Genomic DNA, 27,820 nt, shown 5'->3' on the forward strand with positions numbered 1-27,820 from the left:
ATGAATAGTATTATAAATAAATCACGTCATGCATTGCCAGGCACAATCATATCTAAGGGCACAATGCATTTATTTCAGATTACTGGTCTGTGCAATGCATTTTGAATCGACCGGTTAGTCCACCTCTGTCTTCTATGGTTCTCATACCCAATTTCCAATGTACTTTGTGGTTCTCTAACCAAGAAACATATTCTAGCAAGCCTCTAAAAAGCTCTAAAGTATAATTTTGTTAGCTTTAGCTAGTCTCAAAAAAGGCTAGAACTAGGGATGGCGATCTGAGATCGATTAATCGAAGAATCGATTTCAAGCAGAAAATATCGATTTTTTAAATCGATATGAAGTACTGTGACGATTCACTGAATCGATATATCACCCTTGAAAATCGACATTCGATTTTTTCTGTTTTGGTATAAACCATAAAATTATTTGCATTTAGTTGATTATTTCAAGGTAAAATGTTGTATGAACTTTGCCGATATTCTTTGCATGCCTTGTATGGAAGTTGCATGTATTCTTGAAAAAAACCAGTCACACGATAAGGAACAAAAAATAGGTTAGCTGCGTCTCTGTTTATCACATTAGTAACTTTATCTGTGCTCTCTTTTTAGTGTGAATGAGAAAGCAAACGTTCCTACATCTATCTTTATTACTCTATCTACGACTCTAAGGGAAGGAACAAGGAAGAATAGTTTGACAGAAGTCAGCGATTGATATTGCATTATTCATTTGTTGTTGTCGTTTAATGAATACTGTTATTAGCGTAATATAAGTATTTTCATGATTGATTTTCATCAGATTTTCATGTAGTGTTTGATGCGAAATAATAACTAATTGAGAGTAGGTAAGTAAATAAGTAAAGTGCTTCTTATTTTTTACTTTGATGCTATTATTTTCAGTTTGTTCTGTTAGTTGTGATTATCATTTAAATTTACTTTTACACAGGAATAATCAGCATTGAAATAACTAATAAGTAATATGTGGAATTCTTATTGATGGAAGTGTTCATACTTCATTCACGATTACTTTATGTCCAATTATCTATTTAACCTCAAAGCATCAAATTATATAATTATAGTATATAAATACTTATTTTTTTTTATAGTTGATCTTATAGTTTGATACGGTAATAAAAATAATTGTTATTTTTGAATTCCCTGATTTTATTGATAAGATATCGTTAATTGCAATATTAATCTTGTTTTTAGTAAAATTGATACAAATTTACATTGTAAACGCAAACTTGAAAAAAAGATCGATTTTTAAGAATCGATGTTGTAGGCCTCGATTTTTTCGTGAATCGATTCATTAGACTACGATTCGAATCGATTTAAAAATCGATCTTTTTCGTAAAGAATCGCCATCCCTAGCTAGAACCCAGAGCCGTAAAACCAGTTAAAAAAATTTAGCTTAGCTGTCAAAAATCACAACCAACAAAATGGCCACAGACCAGTAAAAATGGCATTTTGTTGTGATTTGCTTGCTTTGATTTGAATTTGTTTCTCTTGTGAGTGGCGTGAGGCGTGGGTTTATGAGTTTGTTTTTAAAATAATTGTTTAACATAAAATTGCAAATTGAATTTATACAAAGTAAGTGAAAAATAATCTCTGGTCGGTGGACGGTGGTTATGTGGGAGGCCTGTAAATGGCCTTGTCTTTCTTCCCTTCAATCTCTTCTCTCTTCAAATCTTTCTGATATTAACACACGTATAGTCGTGTAAATATCTTGAGATGGATTCTAGTCGCTGGCCGCATCATTCAAATAATATCAAATCAAATATAATTTGGTATTTCATGTAGGACAACTGTTATCTCTTATGCTATGTCGGTGCCTCTAAAGTGGTAGACCGGTCGGTTGCTTGGTGGAGGAAGCACTATTCAAAATTTACCCTTCAAGCCATTCTGCTCTTTAAAAATAAAGTAAATACGAGAGGAGTTCACATGTTTTACATAGGTACCTACACATCACAAAAAATGAGCATGATGCATGTAATCTATGTATCAATCTGTAATCTGTAAATAGGTATCTGTAATCTGTCGATAAGAACATTGTTGTTTGCCAAAAAAGACGGTAGGTCGGTAGGACGGTATGTACACTTTTTGATAATGTAGCAGTGTAGTGAGCGTGCGTTATTCTGCTGCCCTACACTTACCTACCCTACCCGCTCTTATTATTGTTTGACTTGGTTATTGTTAATGGACTTGATTTTTTGCTTCGTTGTTTTGACTCGGCTTGTGTATCGATCGGATTTGCTGTAATTATTTCGTCGACTGAAGAAAAATCGTAGGCAAGTATAATTTTGTCAATATTTTATTAGTAACCATTTCATTTATTTTATAATATCATCTTTAATGAAAACGCACGTATGCTTTATTACCTGAACTGTAGGTAATTAATAGATACCCACACTCTGTATCTGCCTACTTAATAATTTTATTTTATGTTTCAGTTAAACCGTTTGTCATCTGTAATGGATTATAGACGGGGGAAGAAATCTCGTTTATATCTGAATGCTAAAAGAAAAATACGTCGTTTTCCTAAAAAACGACAGATCTACTTAGCACCGTGTACAGTACCATCTAAGTAAGTAGATTTCCATTGCTTATTAAAGTAGTGCAAGTGTATATAGTCCAGTTATTATCTGGGTGCAGACTTGGTCATAAATCATTCGAGTGTTTCGCTCTCTTTCCCACTCACGGGGCATATGGCACGGCTCACGGCTGTGCATTACTGCAGTCGATGCGTAATATCGATAGTTGTGTTTTTTTGTATCTTTATAAATGGGTGATAGAAATAAAAAGATATTTTTTTTTTAGGTTTTTTTTACCAATAAAATTACAATATAGCATATTAAATATAGAAACATATAAACGTAGGTATATATAAAACTAAAAACACAAAATTAAAATTCTATGTCTGACTCATCGTAATCGTCATCATCATCCACATGAATGATGAACTCTTCGCATAAATGTGCTTTTCTCAAGTCTTCATCTTGGAGCAATACTGCATGCTCCATACATTTTTGCCAATGTTCAACAGAGACATCGATAACGGCGGCCTTGCGCGCGCGCCACTAGCGCACATCCCTAATCCATTTATGATTTATGACCGAGTCTGCACCGAGATAATAACTGGACTATAGAATATGTCTAGGTTGAGATCTATAGAGCGCACTTTGACTTTGCTCAGACTTAAGATTGAGTTAAAACGAGACAGATTTATATGAGAGAATAGAGATATAGCTCTGTCTGTCTTAAGTCTAAGCAATGCCAGAGTGCGGTCTATAGATCTCACCCTAAAAGTGTACTAGGTAGGTAAGTTACTAGGTAGGTATTACTATTACTAGTATATTGCGTGGGTGCCACTAAAGTTTCATGCAAGTTTGCTTTGAAAATGCGGACAATGTGGCTAATTCCGTTGTACACAATCTCTAAACTAAACTAAAATGGCACGTCTAAATCTATTGCTATCCCTTTCATAATGTTCCTTGCGGAAAAGGACAGCACTAGATTTAGACCTGTTAATTTAGTTTAGTTTAAAGATTGTGTACAAGTTCACTGTAATAAAGCGTATGTTAGCGTTATTGTTATACTACCTACCTAAACAAATCCAAAACCAGTAACCATTTGCCTTATTTTGTAGTTTTAGTGAGTTTAGTATTTTTCAAACCCGCAATGTATAGCGTGTATAATCATATTGTTCTACCTATTTTTTTTTTTTTTTTTTTTTACTATTTTTTTTTTAATACAATAAAACTTAAGGCTAGCCTTATCTAATTACTATATAAATCATGACCGCGTGGAATGGTGCCAAGAATACTGGCTGCATTTCCGCGCTGGACAGCCAGGCTGATCCGCTGCGCAAAAAATGAGCCAGCCCTTCTGTCACCAGTTGAGGCTATTAATCGCGGTGAAATGTCTCGTAAAAAATTTTTAGCACTAAGACTCCATGGCCCCAGGGTCTCCACGGCAAACGGCACAAAAATGTAACTCTCTATAAGAGAGGCATACTTGCGCCGCTTGCCGTTTTCAGCTGTTTCTGCTGCGGCTCCCGGTCTTGATGCTGTCTTCCTGATATGACACGGGGCCAATGTGTCAACGCAAGTTGCGTCCCACATTAGCGCCCGTCCCCGTTCCCAGGGAACCAGCGTCAATCCATCAGGTCTCTTGCCATCATCCCGACTAATCCCTGCCGGCTCAATGAGCGCAGGAATATTTATGGTGGCAAGAGCTCTTTTAATTGTATCGTTAAGAGAGCCATGCCTAAACAGCCTACCGGAGCTCCTTTGGCAAGAGAGTCCGTGGATTCCAAATTTATCAACCTCTTTTCCACACGGACATCTGTGCTGATGGCACAGTGGTGTTCCCAATCTGAGACCTAGAGCCACACGAAAACTTTCGTTATCTAAAAGTGTGCCGAGATTTTTTGATGGCAAGGCATGCAGCCAATACCCAGATTCCTTTTCGGATAATGCTAGAAGCCTGGCACGATCTCTGTCACTTGTAAGATTTTGAACCAAATTCGTATGTGTCAGTTGAACCAATGGCAAATCCCAAAGTTTTTGTGTAGTACGTTCCTTCGGGATGTCGACATTGGGACATCTGACCTTCCAACTCTCTAGGGCCTCTGCGGCATAGGTCAATGATGAATTGGATTTGAGAATTTGAGAGCTAAGCTCTTTTATACTATGCACAGAGGACAGAAAAGCCGGAAGAGCTACACTGGAAATTTTCCTCACGCCGATGCCTATTAAAGATCTTCAAAAAAAAATTTTTTTTAATATTTTTATAGAGAAATTTATTTTTTGTTTGATGGGAGGGTTCCACAAATGGTCCAAGGTTTTAAGTAATATTATTATAGTACTTATACCTACTTATATATACTTATTAATTTGTATTCAGTGCCCATTTTTTTCATCGGTTCACCAAAGGGCCCAAGGTTACCTTGTTAGTTTGGGAACATGCCTCTATGATTGAGAACCTTTGGGGTACTCCAGTAATTTTTCTATATATTCATGATGTTTCATAATTTTTCTGAAAGGACACCTTTGAGGTGAGCCCTGGTACCTGGTACCTGGTTGGTAGCCCAAATCATCTCAACCCTGCTGCAACAATAAAAAATAATACCTACAATCACACGATTTTATAAATAAAAATAATCATTGTATAGTCTAAATATCGACATCGGTGTAAATCACTATAGTATCGTTATAATATCGAAAATTGGGACTTCGCTATTAGATAGATATAAGCCACTTTTTTCAGTAATTTTATTTATTTTATTTTATTTTATTTTAGTAATGTACAATACATATATGTACTCACTCCTGATTTTCTTTTAAGAACCCGTACGCCTGATTCTCGATATGTTAGGAAATAGTGGAGACCGTAGTGCTTCAGATGTAACGATTGTAACAAAAATAAAACCTGCCAAGTGCGAGAAAGACTCGCGCACCGAAATATAAAATTCCCACACGATTTTCAAAAACATAAATCCACGCGGGCGAAGCCGTGGGCATCAGCTAGTAATATAATATATATGGAAAGTGTTTAAAGTGTGAGTGAAAATAACATTCTGACCTTAGTTTGATATTGGATTTAAATTTTAAACCTTACAAGGTAAGTATTTTAAAATTGTTATTTAAATCTTTCACGTGTACTTACCCGACTTGATAATAGTTGTTTAGTAAGAATTGATAAATAAGGTAAAACCTCATACTTAGCACACTGAATACTGATTATTCAGTGTGCTTGATTTGATTCGATTGATAGGATTCGAGCGTCAATACACAACAACGTCAGAATAAAATGAACTTAAAAAAATCAGTACCACTGATTTTAATTTCATGGAGCGTTGGCAGTAGATGAACTTGAACTTTAAAACAAAGTGATTATGGTTCATTTTACTTTAACGCGAAAGTGTTTGAGATGCAAAATCTCATCATACGTAGCATAGTGAACACAATATTTCTCTTTCAATTCTGGTATATTATTATTTTAACTACGAAAAAATTTACAAATATTCCTATTTTAAAGAAGAGTTTAAAGAGGACAAAATAATGACTAATATTCCCCTTTCCTCTCCAACTAAGCGTCAGGCTTGTGCTAGGAGTAGGTACGACAATTATAGTGCAACGGGCGGGGTTTGAACCGTTGACCTTTCGGTTTTCAGTCCACTCCTTTACCGGTTGAGCTATTGAGGCTCGAAATTTTAAAATTTTAGGGTTCCGTACCCGAAGGATGCCTACGCGGGACCCCATTAGTAATCCTCCGCTGTTCGTCCGTCTGTCCGTCAGTGGGTTTTACCTCATGAACCGTAATAGGTAGAGAGTGAAAATTTTCATGGAGTGTGTATTTCTATTACCACTATTAATAAAATAAAAATTTCAAAATAGCCTTATGTAAATTAAAATAGTTAAAAAGTATATATCTAGATAATCTTGTACGATGGTATGGACAAGGGGTCTGCCTGTATGCGAGTCTGATTCGCTTAATATTTATCTTTTCGTACGCTCTTTTATCCAATGACTGAATATTATATTATTATATTATAAAATAATTTTCATTTTTTTTCCTTTTTTTGTAGGAAACTTCCTGATACTTATATTTCAGGCCCCTTAATTAATATCATGTAATATTTCGATTGAAATATTTTTATTTAACTGTTTTATTTTATTTAACTTTCATACTAATACCTAGCAACATTACTTTCAGCTCTCGACTCACTTGGTACTTATAATGGCTAGAACTGTCAAAAATAAAATCTATGGTCGTGTCAAAAGGAAAAAATCTCTAGCAAACAATTTTAAAAAGAAAGGACATTTTAGGTAGCTATAAATCACATAATATTACATTTATCTACAACTTTAATTTTCCGTGATCTGAACATATTATATTTTTCAATTTACAGACACTCAGTCCAGAATAGTTTGAGTAATAGCAAACGGAATGAGCGAGAAAGAGACCTATTTCATGATAAAATTTACCGTTTAGCTAGAAAATGCAAAAAAACCCATTTTTGTGAACTTTGACCTTGAATTTTTTTTTTGCAAATGTGGGATTGATGAGGACTTTTCATAATTCATTTATAATGGTGTTCCCAAATTTTGTACCAATTAGCTCTATGCGAATTATTGCATGGCAACATGGCAAAAATTAGTTTCATAACATACCGTTTATTATTGTTTTATAATATTATCATTTATTGATATTGGAAAAGTAAAGGATCGCCTGAGTGGATTTTACGTTTACGACTCCAAAAAATATTATTATAGAACTACCTACATTAACTTTTGTATACATAATATATTCGGTAATAAATTAAATTACTTTTTGGTGGTTGTGGTTATAAGTCTGTTTTTATTTTTTTATATCACAATTTTTAGTGGCCCCTTTTTATTAAAATATGTTATGCCTGGTTAAAAACATACTGTTTACTATTACACTGATCGCAAGCAATTCACTCGTATCCATTGAGGAGTTCTGTGCTGCATCTCCGAAGATATACTTCAGATCTTCACCAAACTAAAATGGGACCACCTCTGAAGTATGAGTCGATGAAAATGGTCATCCAAAGTCATTTTGTCACTCAAACTAGAAATCCTGAAATTTTGAATTAGGTCTCTATAATTTTAAAGGTGCTATTATTGTGTCAAACTCAATGACGTCCGTCGATGAACATAACAAAATATGCAACCTATTTACTCTGAAATCCTTGTTTTTTTATTTCTATCATACCTAGCTCACCCGCGTACCCCGCGCCCCTGCGTCAGCCAAAAAGAGATAAAAATAACCGGCCAAGTTTTGCATGCGTCTCGAGTTGGACTTACGAGCGCAGATCACCGGTCCCTTAAGACTTTTCAAAAATGGGTAAAATACCCTTTTGTGCAAGAGCGGTATTTACAATGCATTATATTTTTGTTTACAGAGACAAAAGCTTATGCTTAAAATGCCCGCGTGATGGCTGTGATACACATTTTCTCGACCAAACTTCGCTGGATTTGCATTTGAACCATGTTCATGAAGAAAGAGTGCCTTCAATATGTGATTGGGAAAATTGTGGTAAAAGGTTGGTAGACTAGGTATGACTACTGTACACTACTCTATAAGATATCAACACTAGATGATCCCGCGACTTCGTCCGCATGGATTTAGGTTTCCCGTGGGCTTCAAACTAGAGCCCAGTAACCGTAAAGAGTCTGAAATAATGACTACTTGCTGATATCTACAGATAATGGTACTCAAAAATTCAACGGCTTGGTAGTAACTTATAAAATTACAGTATGGGTATACTAGATGATGCTAGCAAATTCGTCGTCGTGGAATCATGTTTTTAGAAATCTCTTGGGAACTCCCGGAGTCAAATTTTAATAAAAAATTTAAATCATTTAAATTTGAAAGAAAAAAATATATATGAAGAATAAATAATTCGAATATAAAAAATTAATATAATTAATCTTATTATAATAAAGAAAAAAGAAATAATATAAAATTTATTTAAAATTAAATAATTAATAATTAATCATTTAGGGAAGTAACCTAAGAATGGAGGTAATCCTCCTAATGACAAGAAATTAATTATAATTGAAAATTTAATGGAAAAATATATATTAAAATTAAATATTTGATTGATATAAAAATATTTAATATATAAAATAAAAAACATAATTCTAATTAAAAAAGAATAAAGAAAAAAATAAATTATTCATAAATTTTCTCTAATTAATAATGCTGATAATATTCATCCTAAATTATTAATGGAAGAAAATGCTATTAATTTTCGTAAAGAAGTTTGATTAAATCCTCCAATAGCTCCAATTAAAACATTAAAAATTATAATGAATATTAAAATTTTTATATTAAAATAATATGATAATAAAATTATGGGGGTAATTTTTTGTCAAGCTATTAAAATAAAGCAAACAAACAAACACACTCGCGCATATTGTAAACTGAAGACATAGGTACACTTTAAAAAGACTGATTTGCGATCGTAATCTATATAATATAATATAATCCATACTAATATTATAAATGCGAAAGTGTGTCTGCCTGCCTGTCTGTCTGTCTTTCTGCTAGCTTTTCACGGCTCAACTGTTCAACCGATTTTGACGAAATTTGGTACAGAGATAGCTTACATCCCGGGGAAGGACTTAGGCTACTTTATATCCCAGAAAATTGAAGAGTTCCCACAGGATTTTTAAAAACCTCAATCCAAGCGTACGAAGTCGCGGGCATCAGCTAGTATAATATATAAAAGGAAAAGCTGACTGACTGAATGAATGACTGATCTATCAACGCACAGCTCAAACCACTGGACGGATCGTGCTGGGCATACAGAAAGTTATAATGACGTAGGCATCTGCTAAGAAAGGATTTTTGAAATTCAATCCCTGAGTGAGTAAAACATGGGTTCGGTGGAGTCCACGCGGATGAAGTCGCGGGCATAAGCTACTAAAATTCTAAATTCATGTTTCACATTGACTTATATATTACTTCGTATGGATAGGGTTATTGAACAAACAAAATGGTACCGACTCACTGAAGCATGCACCAATGCAACCTCAGTGACGTTTGGATTTCAAACGGGTCGTTCATTAGTATCTAAGAGATGGCGCTGATTCGTTTGGTTTCTAAACCGTGACATTATTTTTTCGCTTGACCATATCTTGTCATTTATATCGATGATGTTTCAGCTTTAAATCTGCTCAAGCTGCAAAAGCACACAAAAAAAGGATACACTACGACAGGGCACCACACAAGTGCACAAAATGTGAGAAAGGATTTAATAAATTTGAAGATATAAAAAGTCATTTCTTACTGACGCACACAAAATGGAAGAAGGACGTAAGTACTTAGTAATAGTTGTAAGCGAGTAAAGTAAAATTTAGCAAACTTTAATGTATGAAAATAATGTACATCGGCCTTTAGAATGACATTTCGGCTTTGTAGAGCGGTGTCTCTGTCACTTATACCCATATGACGTTTTGTCGATCTCGACGACAGAGACAATGCTCTACAAATCCGCTATCTCCTTCTAAAGGTACATTACTTTCTGCCGCGTATTGTGTTAACGTTTCAGTGTGATATGATTGCTCTTCATTTCAGGATTCATCGGCAGATAACAAACAGACGAATATTCCCATTGATAAAGAATCCACATCCGGAGCTAATGATTTGACATCATTGTCTTTTACGCCCGACGTTAGTGAAAATGAAGATTCAAGCGACGGTTTTGAAAGTTTTTTTGACAAACCCAAGTTGAAAACTCAAAAAGTTGAAATAGTTTTTGAATGTAATTGGGAAGATTGTGGGAAATGGTTGGTGAAAATACTATTCTAAGCAATTTTTTTAAAAAAGAGATAGCCTATATGTTAATCCAGGGTATAATCTATTCATTCCAAATTTCAGCCAAATCCGTCCAGTAGTTTTTGCGTGAAGGAGTAACAAACACACACACACACACACACACACACACACACACACACACACACACACACAACTTTCGTCTTTATAATATTAGTCGGGATTTCTATATATTTTTACTTGAATGGTAGTCTTCTAAGTCCCAATTTCCAATTTAATTTGTTTTTCTATTGCAGCTTCAAGACTTCTGGTGAATTAGAAAGCCACAAAAAAACTCATGACGTTGATGACAATGACGACAAATTACAAAAATGTACAAAATGTGATGCGCGATTTGAATCGTTTGAACTTGTGAAAACCCACTTTCTACATACACACACAAACTGGAAAAAAGAGGTACATCCATTTTATTACGGTTCCGTATAAGACCCGCAAACTGCTATTGCGCTAGAAACATGTCTCATTAACATCGAAATGACGTCATTTTAACGTCATTTGACGTATATTTAAGTAAAAATGTACCATTGGCTCGTAACTTCAGTCTAGTGCTGATGTCACTAACATGGCGGCCACGCGCATTAGCAATTTGCGGGACTTATACCAAAAAGATGGAACTTTTCAAGTTCGTATCAAAACACGCATAAGGTAGGAGCCCATAGCCATGGTAGTTCCTAAAAACTGTGGGGGTAATTATTAACTAAACGGTAGTTTTTCTCCAAAAACTGTCTAAGAAACCTCACAAGAAAACCTTTTAACCTTTCGTCTCCACGCCGGATGTGAAAGGTTGACTGACGAACCAATGCACGGTGGAAAAGATACTCCCGCCACATGTTTTCCCCCCATTTTTTTTCACCAAATAGATCGATAAATGATTCACAGCACAGGTTCACGGTTAGAATTCTTTTTATTTGATGGCATATCGACTTGTAATTATGAAAAATATATGTAAAATAGTAATATAATTTTATTTTCCGTCGAATAGGAAGCATTAGACGAAGACAAAGAAAGCAAAGATGTCACCATTGTTAAAGAATCCAGTGATTGCGAAAACGTGGTTCCACAGGTTTCAAAAATTGAAGATCAAAGAGCCGCCGTGAAGAAGACAAATAAAAACGGTTCCAAAAATATTCTGAATCGCAACAAAACTAGCAAAGTATTTAATGCTGTAACTTCTGATTCGAAAGTAGAAGATTTTGCATCTAATTCTAATGATACTACATTATATGAAAACCAATCTGTATCTAATACAAACAATACAGTTGATGATCCGAAAAATACATATCTTATAATTACAGAGGAAGTTATGCTGAATTCCGAAAACCCTACGTTCTATATTGTTAAAACTAAGCCTAAAGCAGAAAACTCCACTTCTGATCCCCAAGATAATAAGCTCTTTCAGCTATTAACCCAAAACGCTGCATCTAATTTCACAAATAATATAACTGTAGCGAATTCTCCATCATCTTTTACTCAACATGATATGTCCAAAGCGAAAGTCGCAATGTCTTATGCTCGAAACCTTATATCTGATCTCAGAAAGAATGCTTCTAATGTTGAAAACAATATGCCTCAAATTGGAAATACTACATCTATTCAAGCAAATGTTATACCTATTGTGCGTAACATTACACCTAATCATGCAAATGTTATACCTATTGTGCGTAACATTACACCTAATCATGCAAATGTTATACCTATTGTGCGAAACATTACACCGAGTCTTGCAAATGTTATACCTGTTGTGAGCAACGTTACACCGAATCATGCAAATGTTATACCTGTTGTGGGAAACAATACACCGAATGTTGCAAATGTTAGACCTGTTGCGGGGAACATGATACCCTATGATGAAAATAAAATACCTGGTGTAAGAAAATACGTAAATACTAAGCTCGTTGGGAAAAATGGTGCAATTACTAAGCCTTGGGCTAACAAAAGTGCATCTATGCTTGCAAATATCATACCAGTCATAGGAAACATTGTTCCAAAAGTGCCAGTCGCAAACATTCCACCTGACTTTGCTAATACTACCCGGGATTTTGGCACTTCTACAAGTGATTTGAAAAACTCTAGAAGAAGACTTAACCGCCAATCTAGTAATTATTTGGATGAGTAAGTTTCGATTTTATTTTATGTTATTTCGACTCTTTTGTACAGCAGCTGGAAAAATTTTGTATATCAACCTTTAAAATGAGATTTCGGCTTTGTGGAGCGTTTTGTCGGTCTCAACGATAGAGACAACGCTCTACGAAACCGCTATCTATTTCTAAAGGTCGATGTACAATATTTCCTGCCGGGTGCTGTACCTTGTACTCGTTTCTGCGTCGGTTGTCTATTATCTGTTTAGGGTTCTGTACCTCAAATGGGAAAAACCCTTATAGGATCACTACGTTGTCTGTCTGATTGTCAAGAAAACCTATAGGGTACTTCCCGTTGACCTAAAATCATGGAATTTGGCAGGTAGAAATGTCTTATAAAAGAGAAAATCCGATAACCGTAACTTAACATCGCAAAAAAATTAGTGTAATTTCTTGTGCGATGGTACGGAACTGTTCGTGTGCAAGTCCGACTCGTACTTGATCGGTTTTTTATGTTTTGCAGAACTAAGCGCAGGGTGGATGGTAGTAAAATTCAGAAATGCGATGACTCCGGAGACAGTTCTACCAAAGCGTCTCATTTGGATGGCAATGTCAGAAAACCCACTGGACATGTGCCCTACATTTGCCCATCCGATTGTGGAAAAAGGTAATCCGCTGTACAATGAACGAAAAGCTTAATTTGCTATAATCCGCTGAAACAGGTCGAATCTGTATGGTGCAACATGCAGCATGCGAAATGCTCCGCCCGCCCTCCCACTGCTAAACATGCAGGAAGAAGCAGCCACCAGGCAAGCAATACGCACCACCACCACGCAGCACCACACAAATCCCAAACACACTCGACGCACGTTTCGCCCCGACACCGGAGCATCCTCAGGAGATGTAGACCTTGCAATGCACAATTGCAAAGATCTTTGCAATCGTGCATTGATCTTTGTATATCACGGACTTCCGCAATGTAACGCCTGGTTCTATACAAAATTGTAATCCGCTGTGACAACTCTATGGTGAATGCTACACACTCGATCTACACAATGACTGCTCCAGCAGTCCATTATTGGAATCAAACTTCGTTTGTATGCAGCGCTCTCGCGAGTGCTTGAAGGTGACTAAAATAAAATCATCCTAAGAGCGGGGGCACACGATGCGTTGCAGCGGCGGTGCGGCACCGGAGCGGTGTCGCTGCGTCGTCCTACATAGAAATATCTGTGGCATGTCACACGATGCGCTTCGGCGCCGCACTGGACTTGCAACCACCGAGACGAGGCGGGGAGGGGTGAATGCGCTGCGACGTCGGAGCGGCACCGCTCAGTTTATGGGTCACAAGGAAGGAAACTGTCCAACGCTGCTACGGCGCCGCTGCGACATAACAACGTTGCGGCGCCGCACCGCTCGTGTGCCCGCTGATACGGTGAAATCTTTGCGGTGCGGCTCCGCAACGCATCGTGTGCCCCCAGTCTAACTTGTATTAATTTATCGTTTTCTATTTATATGTTACAGATTTGGTCGCAGAGACGAATTGGATCGTCACATGCACCTGCGATTACGCAATAAAGCGATATTTTTCCATTGTCATATTTGTCGGAAAAGATTCATTACTTCGGACTTTTTACAAAAACACCTTAAAACTCATGAGAAGGATCTATTGGTAAATATACATAAACTTTTATTATTATTTAATTTTTAAACACTAGACGATGCCCGCCACTTCGTTCGCGTGGATATAGGTTTTGTTAAAAATCCAGTGGGAACTCTTTGATTTTCCGGGATGAAAAGTATAAGCTGTCTATGTACCAAATTTCCCCAAAATCGGTTAAACGCAACGGCCGTGAAAAGTTAGCAGATAGACAGACACACTTTCGGATTTATAATAATACTAGCAGATGCCCGCGACTTCGTCCGCGTACTGGTTTCTCATGAGATCTGAAATTTTCCCGCTGCAAAAGGCCTCACTTACCTACCCACTCCAGTCTCACCTTAAGACACGGAACCCAGAATACCTAAATGCCAATTTTCAAATCTCTAACTTCAAAAACATAGGATTTTCATATAACCCTTCCACCCCCATTTTACTCCCTTAGGGGGGAATTTAGTTGATCCTTTCTTATCTGATACCTACCCCCTAGAAAAGCCTACATTTCAAACTTCAAGTAAAAATAACAATTGTTCAAACTTTTCTATAAAAACATTGCCCCCCTATTTTACCACCCTTAAGGGGGGAATTTCCCAAATTGAATTATACAGATCTTTATTGTTTAAAGCTAATAACCTAAATGTCGATTTATAGGTTTTTAAAAATATCGTGGGAACCTTTGATTTTATATCGGTGACTGAAGTGACTGAAGAGTGGTTGTTTTTTTTTCTACTACATCTCGGAAAACCTAAAATCACACAGATAAGATCGCGGTCTTCACGCTATTTTAAGAGTCATCTGATGTTAAGTGATTAGGAGAGGAGCTACCAATGCGTTGCCGGCCTTTCAGGAATTCGTTGATCCGCCCACTTAAATTAAAAAGAAAAAAAACCGGCCAAGTGCGAGTCAGGCTCGCGCAATAAGGGTTCCGTACTTCAGTTGTATTTTTTCGACATTTTGCAGGATAATTCTAAAACTATGATACAGAAAAGTAAATAAAAATCTGTTTTAGAATGCACAAGTGAAGACCTTTTATATGATACCCCACTTGATATAGTTATCTTACTTAGAAAATTGAAAATACTAATTATATTAGTTCATGACCACAATTTAATTTTTTTGTGTGATGTAACCACAAATTCACGGTTTTCAGATTTTTCCCCGAATGTCAACTATAAGATCTACCTACCTGCCAAATTTCATAATTCTAGGTCAACGGGAAGTAGCCTGTAGGTTTCTTGACAGACAGACAACAAAGTGATCCTATAAGGGTTCCGTTTTTCCTTTTAAGGTACGGAACCCTAAAAACAAGCTCAATCTTGTGTTGAATACGTGCAATATTGTTATTACAGGGAACCCAAGCCAACTCTGACAATGACGATGTTGAAATCATTGAAGAGGTTGATGCAGGAGGTTACTTATCCAGTGAAAGTACTGATGTCACAAACGCGGCTTGTCCAGAAAGTGACACCGCTGAAACAACAGATGAGGACAATTCTGAAGTAGAAGATAATACTAATCCTACGACTGAAAGCAGTGACGAAGACGATTCCTCTGAAGAAGAAAACATTACGAATGACAATACCAAAGTTCCAGGTTTAGTTGAAAATGAGGTTTGCTTGGATTTAGGAGAAAACTTTGACAACACACCAGTTGATCCATTTTCAGGAATTACTAGTTTTGAAGGCGTACCTTTACCGCAGATAATAAAAAGAGAAGAAGAAACTACAGAACCTATGCCCAGATTAATAGGTATAGGAGAAAAGAATATAGAATTTGTCCCTGAACAGCTAATAAATACAGAAGACTTTGATGAACTTATACTCCCTCAGATTGTAGGAATAAGAGAAGACACTATCGAACTTCTGCCCTCTGCGATAGTAAAAGAACAAGATGAATATATAGAAATAAAACATATACCTGAAGAAGGGATGAATACAGAAGAATGTGTAGAATCTAAAACCGATCAAATATTAAATACAGTAGGAGAGAGTATGGAACTTATGCCTTTGGAAAGAATAAAAAGAGAAGACGAAAATATAGAACCTATACCTGAATCTGAACAGATGGTAAATACAGAAGAAGGTATAGATTTGAACCCGGCAAAAAGAATAAAAAGAGAAAAAGATATAAATGTAGCAGATGCGACCTTAGCATTAGCGTTACAGAATAGAATTCTGCAAGTTCGTTTAGAGAGATTGCCATTTTTCATTTAAATAATAACTATGGTCGAGATGGTAATTGGGGTATGAGGCGGGAGGACGCCCCGCACACCCGCACGTCACCTGCGCTCGCCCGCACTAAGTTAGCGCGGAGGCTCTGCCATTTTGACCTGTCGTATACTATAGGAATTTCGAAGGTATAGTGCGCGCAAAACAAGTAGTTGAATCTGAACACTAGGCATATTATGACTGCGCATTGTGCAAAAACGGATCTCAGCCAGGCTTGTATTCTTCATTCTTAGTGCAGGACTTGCGCAAACCGTCACGTTGGAACTTCAGATTGGATTACTTGTTTTGCGATCACTGTTGTATGGGTGTGTATATATAAAAGAAATGATTTAGAAATTGACTTGCATAAGAACAAGGATCGTTAAGGTCACGCAAATTGGGATATATTTTTTCGACCTGGTTTTTTTTTTAGTTTTTTGTACATTGTTATGTACTAATAACAATATGTATATAAGTCCCGCAAATTGCTATTGCGCTGGAACCATGTCCCATTAACATCGAAATGACGTCATTTTGACGTCATTTGAGGTATATTTAAGTAAAAATATACCACCAGCTCGAAACTTCAGTCTAGTGCTGGCGTCACTAAAATGGCGGCCACCTGCATTAGCAATTTGCGGGACTTATACCTATATTATGATAAACATTTTTATGACTAAGAGTTCTACTTCTAAGTTAATTCTTTTAGGTGATAGAAATATTAAAGCACTGTTTTGTCAGCAAAATACTAAAAAATAATGTTTTAAGTTCATTTCAGCCTGGCTCTGGGCTCTAGCCATTTGGAACCATGGCGGCACATCATTGAAATCCTATGGGGCATACTGGTGGTATTTGACCAACGACATCTCTGTACTACTCACTAGATAGATCATTCCGAACAAAAATCATGGTATATCCTATGACGCTGTCAAATTACACTGGTCATCAAGTTATAGTGCCACCAACTTATCTGTTCAGGTGGGCAAAATTGGAACTAGAGCCGCGTCAGCTGCCATTTCAAAATTCACGCGCATGAATTGCTATACTGCAATATAATTTTTAACATTAAATCAATAAATATTTTTAACGTCAGCATTCCATCTACGCGTACGAAACGCTTTGCGTCATTATTCCTTATACGCATGGCTAGGTTCTGGAATACTCTTCCGAGATCAGTGTTTCCTGCCAATTATAATCCGGGTATCTTTAAAACAAGAGGGAATAGGCACCTTCGAAGCAAACGCGTCCAATTTTAGGCCACATCATCACTACCCATTAGGTGTGATCGTGGTCAAGCGTGCGCCTATAATGAATTTAAAAAAAAGCTACATTGAGTCTTCGCTATGTTGAAAGAATTTTAATTCCACTTATTCTAGGTGAATTTCGTAAATAGCAATATCAAATTCTTCACTAGCGACGCTGTCAAGTGTCACATGAACAGTTAAGTTGGTGGCAATGTAAAGCAAAGGCGACTTGCAGCCTGAAATTTTTCTGTTCGGAATGGACTGTCTAGTGTAGTCACTTCTCTTCCATACAATACACAGATATGAACATAATACAAGTACACTAGATAAGGTGGGCCATGCAAAATGACAGTTTATTTTTTGTGCTATTCAAAGCGCCCCACCGAGCGAACCGATCATTAAAATTGACACTATGACAAATGGTCTTCGTGTTGACATTTAGTTCGTACACTCACATACGTTGCGACAAGGCTATCTTGGCGCGTGGCGAAAATTGGAACTAACGTTGCCGTTAAGTGTCCCCTTTACCCGCCCGGGTAAGGAGGCAAAGCCTCGAGGCCCGTACCCCCGTCTGGTCGATCCGACCAAACGGAGATGACCCCTGATATATATCCCCTTTGTTATTGTTTGAAGGGGGGCGCTGTTGGAGAACAAAGGCTTAGAATATTCAAACTTTGAATATTCTAAGCCTTTGTTCTCCAACAGCGCCCCCCTGTCAATGTCATTCTAGTGCCAAGAGAACCTTGTCGCACTGTAACGTTTACTGCAGCTATCAGCTCCAAATGATAATACGTAGTCAAGTTCAAGCCTCAAAAACAGGTCGGCAATAAGTAGATAAGTTAGCATACTTTTATTATTTTATTAATAGGGATCAGTTATGCAATATGAATAATGTAATAATTAAAGTATTATTTGATAGTCAATTAAATTTTTAAAATAACTCACAAACTTTTACTGATATTACCTATATCCTCGTATTTATAAAATTAATCACAAATCACAAATTTTACTTTGTGACCTAATATAGGCATATCAATCGATTTCGCTGGTTTAAGCAAGCTGTTGACTGAAGTCTTTTAATATATAAAAGGAAAAGCTCAAACTACTGGACGGATCATGCTGAAATTTTGAATGCAGATAGCTATTATGACGTAGAGTGTAGACGTCAGCTAAGAAAGGATTTTTGAAAATTCAACCCCTAACGGGGTAAAACAGGGCTTTGAAATTTGCGTAGTCCACGCGGACGAAGTCGCGAGCATAAGCTAGTCTGTAATAAGATGCGTTAACGTTTATCGTGACTCACTACTACAACCAAAGCTAAGCATCGTGAAATAGAATATCTGTGACAGGGGTGTTACGGATATTTGCATTAATTCAGACATCCGCATCAATTAATGCGGAGCTTTAACGGATGCGGATTCATATTTGCGACAAGTAACGACCTGCAAAGAAAGTGGCGCGTGCCTCGCGCGTGTTTGCTAGTTGATATCTTCTTGTGCTAACTGACCAATCAAAAAGTGTACAATGGTACCCAACAGGGGAGTTACAGATATTCGCATCTGCATCCGCAACAACCCTAATCTGTATAAGTCCCGCAAATTGCTAATACGCGTGGCCGCAAGCACTAGACTGAAGTTTCGAGCTGATGGTATATTTTTATTTCGGCTGACTTCAAAATGACGTAATTTCGATGATAATAAGACATGGTTCCAGCGCAATTGCAATTTGCGCTGACTTATACCATGAGCGGAACTTATACCATGTTCATTATACACATCTTATCTCTGTGTAGGTGAGTATATATTAGGAAGAACTCTTCGCCACAGATCTCAGACTAAGAATGAAGAGACTTGTGTTGCAGAAGTATAGGGATGGTCTTCAATAATAGTCAGTTTCCAATTTCACTTCACTGTATTTTTAAGCATAGCTTGCGCCTTCGACTTAATTCTCACAATTGACCGCCATTTTTATTAAACCTACGCTTTTTATACTAATTTGACAGGACAGCAAAACTGACATATTTTAAAGGTTGGTATTATTTAACTTCCAGTATTTTACAAATTGCAAAGTGATTGAACTAAATGATACTTCCTGTGACGTCACAAATAATTAACGTAACAATTACATCAGCTAGATGTTAAACATGACACAAAATATGTTGATTCAAATAGTTAACAATTAAATATGACTCATAGTCCATTCCCGCCAGATATAAATAACAATCAATCCATTGTATAAGTCTGGATGCCTCATGATGATGGCAGCCATGGAGATGTGGTTTTTGACACTTGTCAGACGCGTATATCCGAAAGGCATAAATTAACAAAAGACGTACTTACGTATGAAAGTTTATGTTTCATAATTTGCGTTCGCTACAACTGTTACACAGCAATGCACCATAAATGGCTTCTACAGTTCTACACACCTTCAATATTAAATTTAAAACAGAAAACTAAATTAAAACTCGTAATATTCGCAATAAATTACTATCACAAAGGTTTGTTGGGCACAAACTACAACGTGCCCAAACTATGACAAAGACAATAAACTGTGTTTATGTCTCTTCAGAGCTTTTCTATACACCTAGGTTGCTAGGTATTATTATTTAATGCCAAGTCTCCTTGATTCTTAGTCTGAGCCACATATAAATCGCGAAACAGCATGGCTGCAGCGATAGCGATCGCAGCAAGAAAGCAAGACAAGGCTAATCGCTCCGCTGCCTCCACCGCTCTAATGGAAGATACCAAACCACTATAAACTTTAATTACATCTAACTAGCTAATTAGTACCTAGGAACAATGTAACTACTGTGTTAGTTGTTAGTGCTACATTTGTTTATGTGGATACGTTCTACTATTTGCAAATCATTGATAATTACTAGTTTATGCGCGCGACATCGTCCGCGTGGACAACACAAATTTCAAATCCCTTCACCCCCTTACGGCGATTACGCACTGCACTTGCGTCATCCAAGTTCTATTCGTCATCCGTGAGAATACCAGCGATTATCTACGACATAATATGTCATAAACTCCCATACAAAACAAAAAGGAAGGAAAGGATGAGTGCATAACCGCCGCGAGGGGTTGAATTTTCAAAAATCCTTTCGTGGCGGATGCCTACGTCATAATAGCTATCTGCATGCCAAATTTCAGCCCGATCCGTCCAGTAGTTTGAGCTGTGCGTTGATAGATCAGTCAGTCACCTTTTCCTTTTATATATTTAGATATTAGTAAAAGTACATATTCAACGGGTTGCGAAGCTGAAGTGGCGATGGGCAGGGCACATAGTTCGTAAAACGGATAAACGTTGGGGTCTCAAGGTGCTGGAATCGCGACCTCGCACCGGGAGACGCAGCGTTGGAAGACCCCCCACTACTTAGGTCACTAGGTGGTTGTGCCCTTGGCTGAACCTGCGTAGACCGTAATGTTGCAACTTCAGCCTAAGGACAGAAGAAGAAGCAGCAGATGTCGATAAGTTTGGAAGACGTGTAACTAGTCCAATCTGGGTAAGTAACGTTGCCCCAAGTCAGTAACGTGATGGGTGATCCGACTTCGTCCTGTTCATATTATCATGTTATAAAATTTATGAGCGGGAAAAATTAGCTTTTACAACACAAAAAATGAAATAAGCTTATAACCGTTATAAGTGAGCGTTTTTACGTATGTCTGAAAAGGTTAGGGTTTTAATATAGCTTATACGCGATTCTCATACCTATTATGGGCAGGTGGTGTCGCGGGCATGCTCGTTGCTCTATCACCTGCCCAGTGCCCTGGATGTCATGCACCTTACCAAGTACGGAGCCAGAAATATTAAATATAGGGGGATAATGATATTACAATTATAATATCAAAAACTGCGCCCGCCACGTGTCCCCTGATTTGTAAAATTCAGCTTGTGAGGTCCAGACTTACGTTACTTTATAGAAGCTGAAAGTTGCTCTGCGCATGTTAAGTACCTGCCACGATGATCCAAACTTCATAGTCGCTGATCGTACCTACCTGTTGGGGGCATACGTAGAGAACCTTTCAGCCTTTATAAAATAACCTAGATCTGGCCCTCACAGGCTGAATTTTACAAATCCGAGCACACGTGGCGGGCGCAATTTCTATTATCTTTCTTCGGAATTTTATCCGATTAGTGGTGTCCGCCTAACCTAATTTTCTAACCTATCATCAAAATATAAACCTGCTCAAAATGGGTCAACACTGAATTTGTCAACATTAGGGATCTGACTCATAAGTAGACTTCACAATGCATTGTAAAATAAAAAATAAAATAAAATAAAAATATTTTTTATTCAATTAAACTTTTACAAGTATTTTTGAATCGTCAACAGCATCTAGTTACCACTGGTGTATGGTGGTTTTGTCTGTTTTGGCGGGTTATAGCGAATTTAAGCTTGTGGTTCCTCATATCATGGACTTCCGCAAAGTGACGCCTGCTTCTATCCAATAATTGATTTTTGCTGCAAAGGAGCTTTTACCTCTACACTTTTACGTGGGTACCACGAGGGCGGGCGATCGGGAGGGCGGGTCAGATCAAAGCCTCACTTCCCCCCACCAGCCACGGCTCACGGCCATGCACCTTACATTTTCCACGACGGATGCGCGCGCGCCCGCGCGTGGCAGGTCGTCGCCTTCTTCACGCACCGCTTCCTACCACAGGGTAGCCAAGCATTTCATGTTGAAAATGGGATGACGTTCGTCATCGTTGGCATGAACTGATAGGCGTCGACTACTGGACATAGGGACTTCCACACGCCACGGTCTTGCACTGAGGCCACATGTCATGTCGCCTAATTGCCAAGTGGGCGGTAGACGCTGCTCTTTCCAGTGCGAGGTCGCCATTCCAGCACCTTGGGATTAAAATATCTATCGGTTCTTCGAATTATGTGCCATGCCCAATGCCCATTGCTATTAATTTAGTTTCACAGCCGTGGGAACTCTTTGATTTTCCGGGACAAAAGGTAGTCAAGTCTTTAACTAGTTACATCCATGCAAAACAACAGTCAATCTTATTGAAGGACAAACCAACAAGCAAACCTACTTTCGCACTTCTAGTGATTGTAATGTTGTCATTGACCCGTAAAACGAAACCAAGTGGTCACCCTACAAAAAGATTCACTTTACGACCATTACTCTTGAACTTATGATATCAAACATTATTTCTGGAAGGCTCTGGCACTGAATATAATAGTCTGGCTGAAATAATTACTGTCTATGGGCCGGTTGTTTCAACAAACTTTGACGGACACGTAACCTTTAAATATGGCGCTAACGAACGTAAGTAAAGAAAAAGCGTTGATTCAGCATCTATTAGCGCTAACGTTCGTTAAAAAGTTACGTTTACGTTAACCGGTGCTGGCGCCATTGGTGATCGTCAAATCAGTTCGTAACTTCATACTTCTTACAAACGAAATATTTTATTTACAAATTATAATGGAATCAATTTAATTCAAAGCTTTTAATGGTAGTTTTTTTGAAGATGAAAGAGAATTTGTAAGAAAGAAAAAGTGTTTAAAATGCGAAGTAGCAATATTAATAACGATGTATATAATTTAATATACTTAAAATGAAATAAAAAAAAGGATACGGAGAAGTAAGTTAATTTTTAGGGTTAGTTTCGCAACCAAAATAACAATGACGAACAGTTTTTTGTACAATGAAGCAACACACTTAAATTAACAGATGTTAAAGTTCGTCTACGTCTGTTAAATTTTAACGAACGTATCTTACGAAGACCAATGGTTTGAAACAACCGGCCCTTAGTCTGGTTAAATTATAACTGCTGATAAACAGTTGACTATTCTACAAAGTAGCAGGTTGCATGACCACGAATTATGTTCAAATGATTCCTGTAACAACAAACCTACAGCTACCGTTGGGTAATACAAAGTTAAATAAAAAATATCAGAAAGCTAATTGCACGTAATTGTTATTATTAATTAAACTAACAACTTTTGTTTTACGATTTTTCAAAATTCCGTATTAATTTAGCCAGCTAGAAACCGACGATTGCCAAAGAAGTGGTATTAGGCAGAGGCTGCCAAACACGTCAATTTTTAGGATTCTGTACCTCAAAATCCTTTTGAGGTACAGAATCCTAAAAATCGAAGAGTTTCCATAGAATTTTTAAAAAACTTAAATCCACGCGTCGAGGTCGCGGGTATCAAGCCTATTCTATTATAACTTATAAGAGATATTTAAATCATTAAGTATTAGAAATTAGAATACATTAGACTTTAATAAGTTAGTCGTAAGACATGTCGTAAAAAGGCCCGTAATCGGATATATCAGCATTTCAATGGTGATGCATGAGCTGTAATAACTGTACCTACTCTTTGACTAGCGATGCACATCGCGCTCCATCGAACTCCATAATATTATTATTGAATAATAGTGAATACTTAGATATAAGAAAGTCTCTATTTAAGTCTCTATAAAGTTATAAAGAACTGCGTTACTGACTGACTGACTATGCATGAAGGTGTCACGCTGATGTTGCCGGCACCAAGCGTTATCCAGATCACAGATGATAGGTATGTGATTCCTCCAAGGGCAAGATCATTAAGTGATCCTATGAACGATACGTGTCCTGAAAAGGTACGAAAAGTGATAAAAAGATACGAAACTACTGCGCTGCCGACTTACCTAAAAAACCGGCCAAGTGCAAGTCAGGCTCGCGCACCGAGGGTTCCGTACTACAGTCGTATTTATCGTCATTTTGCACGATAAATCAAAAACTGTTATGCATAAAAATAAATAATTATCTGTTTTAGAATGAAAAAAATGAAAATGAAAATGAAAATCTTTTTTATTCGTATAAACTTTTACAAGTGCTTACGAATAGTCGGATGCATCTTCCACTGGTGGTACAATGTACAGTAGGGCGATTGTCTAAAACCTGCATCAATCATTATTACAATCTAAATTGTTCTGATTGGCTGAATTTGTGCGATTCTTGTTGCAACAATGCATTGTGGCCAATAGTGAGCGAGCATTAACCAATCAGAGATGATTGCGATCGTGACATTGTAGCCGTCAAACAACCGCGGTAGGGCCACTGGTAAAGCCCTTTCATATGATACCCCACTTGGTATAGCAAGTTGAAAATTGAAAATAACAATACCTATTTGTTCATGAACACATTTTATTTTTTTTCGTGTGATGTAACCACAAATTCACGGTTTTCAGATTTTTTCCCCTCATGTCTGCTATAAGACCTACATACCTGCCAAATTTTATGATTCTAGGGCCACGGGAAGTAACCTCTAGGTTTCTTGACAGACAAACAGACAGACAACAAAGTGATCCTATAAGGGTTCCGCTTTTCCTTTTGAGGTAAGGTAAGGAACACTAAAAATCTAAAAAGTTTATCATTGAATTGAAAAAGCTCATATTAAGTATATGCACTATGCATCATAGATTTTTTTATGACATAACTTCCTAAAGGTTATTACTAATTAAGAACAAGGAGGGTGCATAATACCTGTTGCGTGTCGGGGACGATTATACGAATATTATATAGACAGAGTGTTTGTCGCCCTTTATAGGTTGTTGGCATTTTATAGCGCACAGGTTTTTACTAAAATATGGACGCTTGTTAGCAGGCAAAGCAGGTGTCGAGGGTTGTTTGACTTGCAAAGGTCACTTGGCACAGGAAGATGAATGAATGGGGATGAAAGGTCATCTGCGCCGGCGCTTATAAGTAATAACAAGTTATATTAGTGTTATTATTTACTGTATTAATTAATAGTAACGACTATTGTGAGTTCGTTAACCTGGAAAATCCGTCTTGTTGTCTTCTAATCTCAGTTGGCTTGCAATTCTGGCAATTTGTCGCTCTTATAGAGCTATAGAGAGAGAGAGAGAGAGTAGAGAGTTTAGCTACTTATAACACGGTCAAGCTAAGTTTGCACCACGCGTCGATTAAAAATTAAAAAAAAAAAAAAACTCAACTAGTGGCAGACAAAAATTCGTAGACTACGTGTATGTTCGCATCTTTGTTACTGATAAATTCTATTCTTTTTACGATTTAATCACACATCATAGGTTTTCATCCTCGGTTCATTATTTCAAATAAAAATTTACTTATTTATTATCATTAGTTAGGTATTAATGCAGTTATAACTTGAAATTCCCACCTGTTAGGTGAAAGTGCCATTATTTCTATTTTATAATTTAAAATAACTGCATTTAGCAGCTGTTGTTACGTTTTACAGCTGAATGACTTTAAATAATAATAATCTACGACTATTACTGATTACTTACTATTTCTTACCGCTGTATTACCGAGGAATCTATGCATGGTTGCATCTGAACACCATCATAAATAATCATACTGTGTTAGCTAAAAAATTAAACATGTAATTACTTAAGTGTAGCTATAAATTATATTTTTTTACTTCCTTGTACCTACATATAAACAGCGCACATAATATGCCTCTTGCTTTTCTCCTACAGTTTTAATTTTTTATGGTTTTATAACATCGCTTTCCTGCATATTCATTAAAAGAAAAAAGGATGCACTCACAGTCTCCTCTTTACTAGTCAACTAGCTTTTGCCCGCGATTTCGTTCGCCTCATATAATCTGTAGCCTATATAGTATAGCACTCGGGGATCCCTAAATTCCCTATCTATTAGTTTTCTACTTGGGTTTTAGCGCTAGGGCGCGATGCCGATGCCCCTGCAAAAGCGAGACCCTGGGCGGTTGCCCTGGATGCAATCTAGGCCGCCACTGGTCATAGATAATACTCAGCACTGCTGCGCAACATTAGCTGCGTTGTATACTCATGTTATCTTGTATCAGGGGCTCGATTGACAGCGTCACGATCGCAATCACCTCTGATTGGTTAAGACTCGCTTACTATTGGCTACAATTCATTGCTGCAACAAGAATAATAAATTTAGCCAATCACAATAATTGCAATTGTAAAATAGTAATTGACGCAGGTTTTCCGGATTCGACCTACAGATATCTTATCTTCTCGCGCTCAGTCTGATGTTGTGCCATCGCGCTTTGTCTGTTTAGGTCTTTAACTTGAACCCGATACGTCGGAGCAAGGTGTTGGTACACAGTGCCAACGACCGACGCCGTCATGGGCGAGCGACCGCCACTGTTACTGCTCTTGACTTATGCGCTTTACCTACAGCTACAGTACTGAATTCATGGAAACATTGTGTTTTTGCTTCCATGAAGAAGATACTTTAGTTGTTTATAGTTGAGCAGGCTTCTTTTAAAATTCTAGCTTTCAATAGAACTGATGAAGTTCAATGGAACTGAAAAGGCGGTAATAGTAGTTAAGACGTCGGCCTCCTAATGGGGGGGAAGTTCCGGGGTCAATCCCGGGCCACTTTTCAGAGTTTTGCGCATCTGTGACGCGCACGCGCCCCGCGCGTGTTACGCGTGTGTTGCGCGTCTGTTGCGCGTGTGTGGCGAGCATGTTGCGCGTGTGTAGCGCGTGTGTGGCGCGTATGTTGCGCTTTCAATCCAATTCTTGCTCTTTTTCGCCTATCTGTTGCCAAAAGCTCTCCAGATCCGTATCGGTTCTTTCCTTTTATATTTTAATGTACTTATTTCGCTTGAGTGTATAAAACCATGTAGGCATAGTGTCATTATCATGGTGGCAATTTTATGTAACCCCTTAACTCACCAACCCGACAATCCCATCCGAAATTATAACTAACAATATATATATTATAGACAATCCTCTATGTACTGAAAATAAGATTGAATTTCGCGAAGCAAGAAATTATTGTGGTTTCAAAGTAGTTAGTAGGTAATTTGCTCAGTTGCTCACACGGGTTTTCGTAATTTTGTAAGCGTCAGGTAAAGGCTTTTATTTCTCTTGTAAAATGATGAAAAAACTGTCGCGGCCTTCCGTAACCCGAAGCGAAGTAACTGTAAACTGCTTAGTTGTTCCAAACTTTTGTAATAAGTAACTAAGTATACGAAAGTTGAGAACAAAAAATCTATGTGGCGTCATTCTTGGTTAGTGATAGCTAGTTCCTATTATGATGAAATCACGATGTTGGAAATCACTGTAAGTACCTATGGAAAATCTTCTATGCGGACAATAAAAGCTTATTAAAGACTTTGATATGAGATTTCAGGAAGCATTAAATAGATATATTTTTGTTAGTTCGGTTACAAACTGGTGGCCTGGTGACTGGGTCACAGGAACGCCGAAGCAAACCACCGCGACCCAGTCAGCGACATCCGCCGCGGCGGACCCTCCACCGGGGACCCCGCTCACGAGGTCCCCAC

The 27,820-nt window shown here is 37.5% G+C and overlaps 2 protein-coding genes across 7 annotated transcripts; one reads left to right on the forward strand and one right to left on the reverse strand.

The window, feature by feature from the left end:
- Nucleotides 1-428: 428 nt before the first annotated feature.
- On the forward strand, nt 429-18,206 carry LOC117996908 (uncharacterized). 6 transcript variants are annotated; one of them, XM_069499397.1, is made up of 10 exons: nt 429-841; nt 2,447-2,580; nt 7,927-8,067; nt 9,695-9,845; nt 10,107-10,318; nt 10,601-10,760; nt 11,347-12,476; nt 12,966-13,109; nt 13,964-14,111; nt 15,449-18,206. In XM_069499397.1, exons 2-10 carry the CDS (start codon nt 2,468-2,470, stop codon nt 16,310-16,312), a joined length of 3,063 nt encoding a protein of 1,020 aa, XP_069355498.1. In that variant the 5' UTR covers nt 429-841; nt 2,447-2,467; the 3' UTR covers nt 16,313-18,206. The 6 variants fall into 6 exon arrangements, with proteins under 6 accessions (XP_069355498.1, XP_069355500.1, XP_069355483.1 ...); XM_069499399.1 differs by lacking the exon at nt 429-841 and adding an exon at nt 6,714-6,826 and having other exon boundaries at nt 894-2,580; XM_069499382.1 differs by lacking the exon at nt 429-841 and adding an exon at nt 894-2,284.
- LOC138402514 (NADH-ubiquinone oxidoreductase chain 2-like) lies at nt 8,359-9,596 on the reverse strand. Its single transcript, XM_069499414.1, is given in 2 exon segments — nt 8,359-8,950; nt 9,541-9,596. Coding segments are annotated over 2 exon segments (648 nt in total).
- Nucleotides 18,207-27,820: the final 9,614 nt, after the last annotated feature.

This window comes from Maniola hyperantus, chromosome 1, assembly GCF_902806685.2.
Source record: "Maniola hyperantus chromosome 1, iAphHyp1.2, whole genome shotgun sequence".
NCBI lineage: Eukaryota > Metazoa > Arthropoda > Insecta > Lepidoptera > Nymphalidae > Maniola > Maniola hyperantus.